This window comes from Camelina sativa, chromosome 17, assembly GCF_000633955.1.
Source record: "Camelina sativa cultivar DH55 chromosome 17, Cs, whole genome shotgun sequence".
NCBI classification, from domain to species: domain Eukaryota; kingdom Viridiplantae; phylum Streptophyta; class Magnoliopsida; order Brassicales; family Brassicaceae; genus Camelina; species Camelina sativa.
In genome coordinates this window covers 4,981,907-4,988,632 of record NC_025701.1, presented here as the reverse complement: position 1 = coordinate 4,988,632, position 6,726 = coordinate 4,981,907, and the positions used below count along the sequence as shown (strand labels likewise).

At 38.8% G+C, this 6,726-nt stretch overlaps 1 protein-coding gene across 2 annotated transcripts; it reads right to left on the bottom strand.

Moving 5' to 3' along the window:
• Nucleotides 2,463-6,487, bottom strand: LOC104755380. 2 transcript variants are annotated; one of them, XM_019238644.1, is made up of 12 exons: nucleotides 6,275-6,487; nucleotides 6,013-6,189; nucleotides 5,783-5,919; nucleotides 5,656-5,700; nucleotides 5,259-5,556; nucleotides 4,990-5,166; nucleotides 4,759-4,904; nucleotides 4,388-4,630; nucleotides 3,149-3,200; nucleotides 2,872-3,069; nucleotides 2,646-2,788; nucleotides 2,463-2,559 (listed from the first exon to the last, which is right to left on the bottom strand). In XM_019238644.1, the coding sequence occupies exons 1-12, from the start codon at nucleotides 6,321-6,323 to the stop codon at nucleotides 2,470-2,472; spliced, it is 1,755 nt and encodes a 584-aa protein (XP_019094189.1). In that variant the 5' UTR covers nucleotides 6,324-6,487; the 3' UTR covers nucleotides 2,463-2,469. The 2 variants fall into 2 exon arrangements, with proteins under 2 accessions (XP_019094189.1, XP_019094190.1); XM_019238645.1 differs by having other exon boundaries at nucleotides 2,872-3,057.

Genomic DNA, 6,726 nt, shown 5'->3' with positions numbered 1-6,726 from the left:
TGTCACCCAGGTCGGATTTTTTTTTGCTTTTAAACCGATTCAATAAATCAGATATTTCTTTTCCTTATCACATGGGTCGGATCGGTTTTTTTAAAATTAAAACCGATTGCAAAATCAGATCTCTTCCAAAATATATATGATTTTCTTTTTTTTTTTGCAAATCTCATCCTCTTTATCACACAAATATTCTATCGGACTTGCTAAATTATTTACATCCCTAAATTATAGCAACAAATTAAAGATACAATCATATTAGACAAGATTTAATTAAGATATAAAACTCGAAAATGTAATATGTCCCCATTAACTACCTTTTATGAGATAAATCTTAATAACAAATTATTTGATAATAAATGCTAACATTTCTCACAATAAAATCGAATTAAACTCTAAATTTTCTGTGACTAATTTACATACTGTGGAGAAAATTAACATAATTTAAGTTAAATACAATGGCATATTCCTTATCTTCACGTATTATTCTTTCCTATTAATTCGTAATTGTATGATTAGCAAAGATATTTTCCTTGCTCACTAATTTCTTTTGCGATTTGAATCACAACTACTATTGAACTTGTATTTTCCTAGTTGAACTTGTATTTTAAAAGCTTTTAGATTATTTTTAAAATCACTTTTTATTCAATTTGGAATTTAGGCCTAGGCTGCTAACAGTTAACCATGAAAGGTTTGAACCGATAATACCAACTGCTGGTTCTGTCTGATCTAGAGTTGTTGTTTAATTCGACGAAGTGACTTATTTTATACATACATTTAATCATGAAAAGTATACAATGGGATTTAATATTTTTCCTGGCTGTTTATGGGTTAGATTATTCTTATTTTGCTGTGGTTGGTAATTTGGATCCCTCACGGATCACTCATTTGATCCGTCAAAGTCTTCTAAATCTGGGAATTGTAACAGAAGATGTGTTGCCTGTGGGTGTCACCGTTCCTCCTGATACTGCTGATATTAGGCTTATCAGGAATATTGGGTTTTGGAGAAATGATCATCTCACAAAGGCACGAAGGGGGTCTTAAGTAAAATTCGAATTGAAATTTATCACTTTCTTTTCATATGTATATGACTTTTTCTATTTTTAATTTGTTTTTCAACATTGATTTTCTTTTAATACATATGATTAATAATGATTTACAACATATTATCTCAACCACTTTTGTACAAAATATTTACAAATTTTACGTACGTATGTTAAATATTTACAAATTTTACGTACGTATATAATTTCTCACTTGATAGTTTGTAAATATTGGGTTCTCATTTCATTGCTATAATTTATGGTGGACCCAAAAGACCAAACTATAAGTCTATAACCGGATTCAAATAACCATAAACGATAATAAATGAATTAGACCAAAAAAAAGCTTCAGTCGGCTAGTTAGTAATTTGGTCTGATTTTCATTAACATACATAATTAATCGATTCGAAACAATATTATTTTCCAAAACATATGATAACATGACGCTAGTCGCCATTAACTTAGTCAACATGGACCATTGTTCCAACATGTCATTGTTTATATAAAAAAAGATTACTTTTTATTTTTTGTCACGGACAACGTTAAGCATCCAAACTATGTTAGCCTTAACAACAATGTAATATCGAAAACGAAGTTAGGTGTCAAAATAGAATTCGATTAGATTTATTAATACATAAAGTGATTGAGATCAATCGACCTTTGAGTAGTTGAGAAGGGAAATAGCCATTATATATATTTATACACATATAATTAATGTCAAATATATATATATACAAAACCAAAGTTCACTACAGCAAATTCCTTTGTTTTCACGGAAAAGATAAGTACCGATCTCATGATTCACGATAACATTGTAAATTTGTAACACATAGCTGTGCTGATCTGTTACAATGAATGAATAAACAACTACAAAAAAAAATCAAAAGCATCAGTAATGAATGAACAATAATGAATGAACAATAATAATTTGCTGAAGCAAACCGAAGAGTTGCTTTACAAGTTGTACTTTACAAGTCATCTTTTAGTCCAATCCTCATACGATGCAATTTTAATAATTTAGACTTGATTGTAACGTTTCATCAAATTTTAATCGATTTTTATCCGTCTAGGTTATGATAACCTGGTAATGAGTATAAATATATTGTTGGACTTGATGTCAGAGATAAAGAACTGTTGGACGTGCATAGTTCGTAAGCATCGCATGTGCGGGCGAATGCACCTGAAGTGGAGAAGAGACAACATGAGGGGTCAAAATTAAGCAAACAAAACTAAAAATTTAGGAATTAAAACAACACTTTGGTAGCATCGGGCATAGTTTTCTTACTTAAACACACACCATCGGCATTCTTCAGTTCTTTTTTTCTTCATGTTTCTCTACTATTCCTTATTCCACTTTCGCTAGTAGCTACAATATTTAAAGTTTCTTTAAGAAAACCCCATAATTCTTAAGATTAGAGAAATCTCAACGTTATCAGATATATAATAACTTGCCTTGGTCACCATGGTTGGGAGCACACTCCTTACGAAGAAACCGAGCATTCCCAGGCAACCAATCCAACAGCTGCTTAAAAAACAAAGGCAAACAAAACTGCTTGTGAGCGACGACAAAAACGTGTTACTACAGGTTTGGCTAGGATGCTTGACTACCTTCCGCTTGTGTGACCAACTAGTAACATGAGTGGTAAAACTTCCAAACCCTTGGCCACGAAGATCGTCGCATACCGAGCAAATCCAGAAGGCAGATTCACTGGTTTCACTGCACTTATCCTCCTCCTCAAGTGCCTCTGAAGCTGTGGAAAAAAAAAGTAGCTAGTTAGTTGACCAACAGACTGTAGCCAAGTAAAATAACACTGTCAGAGAGACAAACACACACCTGCCAAGAAAAATCTTTCAAGAGAATCACATGGAACCGGCTGAAGAATGTTGTATCCCCTCGATTCTAGCGAGAATGCATCATCAGAAGTGAAGGATTTTGCGTCGGATATGACCATTAGATTAGCTGGAGGTGGATTCTCAACAGTAAACTCACAAATTAGACGATCAACAGTGGCAAAAAACCCTGTTTCAGAAACTAAAGACATATGAGACTCTCTATTCAACAAGGAAAACATCCATTACTGAGAAAGGTGCAAAGATGAGAAGATCCTAACCAGAGGCGATGTTATTAAGAGAGATTCCACTGGAATAGACTCCTTCCAGAATGTCATTAGGGACGTCTGTTAGTACGCCAATGGCAGTGATGGTGAGAGGACCAGAGTAGCCTTTATTCTCCAAAAACTGTTTAATACACGGACCTACGCGACGAGGAACACAACCTGGTGGAACCGGACACATATTGATGTCCCAAAAGACCGATGTTACAGCCCCCAAGTCTTTCTCAGGAGACTCACTTAGTGGTGCACTCAAGCACTGGAGTTGCTTACTTATGGGCAACAGCTCCGACAACTGCTTGAAAACCAAACGCACATCCAGTCAGAAGAAGAAGTGACAAAGGGAAACTAATTGTAATAAGAGGTTGTTTGAATCAAAAATAGCTACACAATGACAAAGTGAACAATTCCGCACAGTTTGGCTAGGATGCCTGATTACCTTCTGTTGATGGCGTCTACTGTTGAGATGCATGGCAAAACTTCCAAATCTGTGGAAGGGAAGACTATGGTAGTTGCATAATGAGCAAATCAAGAAGGCAGACTCACCCGTTTCACTGCATTGATCCTCCTCAACTGATTCTGGAAAAAAAGATAAAAAGTAGGTCAGTTGAACAGCAGGTTTGCTGGTTATTTCAACAACAATGCGAGAGATGACAAACACGCACCTGCCACACAAAAGCGCTGAATAGAATCGATGGGAAACGGCTTTAGAAGGTTGCATCTCAATGTTTGAGACTTAGACTCCCAAGCAAAGATTTTGGCATTGGATATGACCATTATGTTACATAGAGGACCAGGCCTATTGGAACGCTCAAAAACGAGCTTCACAGTGTCTGAGGGACCTGTTTCAGAAACAAAAGACTTGAGCCTCTCTCTATTCATCAAGGAAAACAACCATTACTGTAGAAAGGCCCAAGGATGAGAAGATATTAACCGTAGGGGACGTTATGAAGAGTGATTCCACCGGAATAGACTTTTTCCAGAGTGTCATTAGGGACGTCTGCTAGAACGCCAATGGCTTCGATGGTGACATGACGAGAGTAGCCTTCTTTCCTCAAGAACCGTTTGATGCACAGACCGACCAGACTAGCATCAAAGCCAGGGGGAACGGGACACGAATTGATGTCCCAAAAGACCACTGTCTCACCCACAACCTTTGCAACCTCCCAGTCTATCACATGAGGAGGTGGAGGTGCATAGTTCGTCAGCATCGCATTGGCCGGCGAATGCACCTNGAATGTCATTAGGGACGTCTGTTAGTACGCCAATGGCAGTGATGGTGAGAGGACCAGAGTAGCCTTTATTCTCCAAAAACTGTTTAATACACGGACCTACGCGACGAGGAACACAGCCTGGTGGAACCGGACACATATTGATGTCCCAAAAGACCGATGTTACAGCCCCCAGGTCTTTCTCAGGAGGCTCACTTAGTGGTGCACTCAAGCACTGGAGTTGCTTACTTATGGGCAACAGCTCCGACAACTGCTTGAAAACCAAACGCACATCCAGTCAGAAGAAGAAGTGATAAAGGGAAACTAATTGTAATCAAAAATAGCTACACAATGACAAAGTGAACAATTCCGCACAGTTTGGCTAGGATGCCTGATTACCTTCTGTTGATGGCGTCTACTGTTGAGATGCATGGCAAAACTTCCAAATCTGTGGAAGGGAAGACTATGGTAGTTGCATAATGAGCAAATCAAGAAGGCAGATTCACCCGTTTCACTGCACTGATCCTCCTCAACTTGCCCTGAGTCTGGAAAAAAAGATAAAAGTAGGTCAGTTGAACAGCAGGTTTGCTGGTTATTTCAACAACAATGCGAGAGATGACAAACACGCACCTGCCACACAAAAGCGCTGAAGAGAATCGATGGGAAACGGCTTTAGAAGGTTGCATCTCAATGTTTGAGACTTAGACTCCCAAGCAAAGATTTTGGCATTGGATATGACCATTATGTTACATAGAGGACCAGGCCTATTGGAACGCTCAAAAACGAGCTTCACAGTGTCTGAGGGACCTGTTTCAGAAACAAAAGACTTGAGCCTCTCTCTATTCATCAAGGAAAACAACCATTACTGTAGAAAGGCCCAAGGATGAGAAGATATTAACCGTAGGGGACGTTATGAAGAGTGATTCCACCGGAATAGACTTTTTCCAGAGTGTCATTAGGGACGTCTGCTAGAACGCCAATGGCTTCGATGGTGACATGACCAGAGTAGCCTTCTTTCCTCAAGAACCGTTTGATGCACAGACCGACCAGACTAGCATCAAAGCCAGGGGGAACGGGACACGAATTGATGTCCCAAAAGACCACTGTCTCACCCACAACCTTTGCAACCTCCCAGTCTATCACATGAGGAGGTGGAGGTGCATAGTTCGTCAGCATCGCATTGGCCGGCGAATGCACCTGCAGTGGAGAAAAAGAAAACATGTGGGGCTCAAGATTAAGCAAACAAAACTAAAAAAAAAGTTAGAAATGAAAACAAGACTTTGGTAGCATCCTCACCACGGCAGCGTCGTCGTCCGGATCAGGAGGCATCCATCTTGTAGCCTTGAACAACAAATGAACATGGGGTCAAAAACTGGAAGTGACTACTAGTGCCAATGAGAAAATGTATTGGTACAATGCTTACCATCTCGTGACGAAAATGACGATGATGTTCTTTATGAGACAGATGAGCGATGAGATTTTCAAAGATATGTCCAGGAGGATCACCGCGGCATATTAAGCAATCCCACAAGGGAGATCCACCTGTTTCCTCCTCTGAATCTGTGGGCCAGTTGATCAGCAACAGATACATTTGTTGGTTATTTTTCATCCAAACAAGACAAGACAAGAAAGTGAGAGAGGAAAAACACACACCTTCCATAATTATGCTTTCAAAAGACTCAAAAGGAAACGGCTGGAGAGGGTTGTGACCATACTTTTTTAGTAAGTCAGATAAACGACCGCATTCTTTCCGAGGAGATAAAACCATAAAATTAGTTGGAGGTGGATCTATGTCGGAGGTATCAATTAGGTCCGAGATGTTGTAGTGACCTGTTTCAGAAAAATTAGAAGACTTGAGACATGATCATCAATTAATAGTAGAAGAAAGGGAATAACGAGGAGTGAAGATATTTACGGGGGGTGACGACGTTAAGATTGATTCCACTGGAAAAGACTTCTCTCATGAAGTCAACAGGTACGCTCGATAGGTCACCATACGCAGTGACGGTGACATCACCACGGTAGCCATGATTCTCTAATAGCCGTTTAATACTCGGACGGACCAGACGAGGATTACGGCCAACGGGTAGCGGATTGTTAACGTTAAACAGAGATTAGAAACAAAAGATCAAAATAGATTCAATAGAAACAAGTAACCGATAAATTTGACACAACGTTCATAGAAAACGCAGTCTCAACATCTCATCTGTAAGAGTCTCCAATGGAGATCCAACAAAATGATGAGGAACAAGTCACCAAACCCAGAAAATAGAAACAACAATCAGATTTTGCATAATCATAAGTGATGAGCTAACAATGCTCTTATAGAGAGTTAACAAACGGTGGAGTTCCCATTCCGTGACGTTG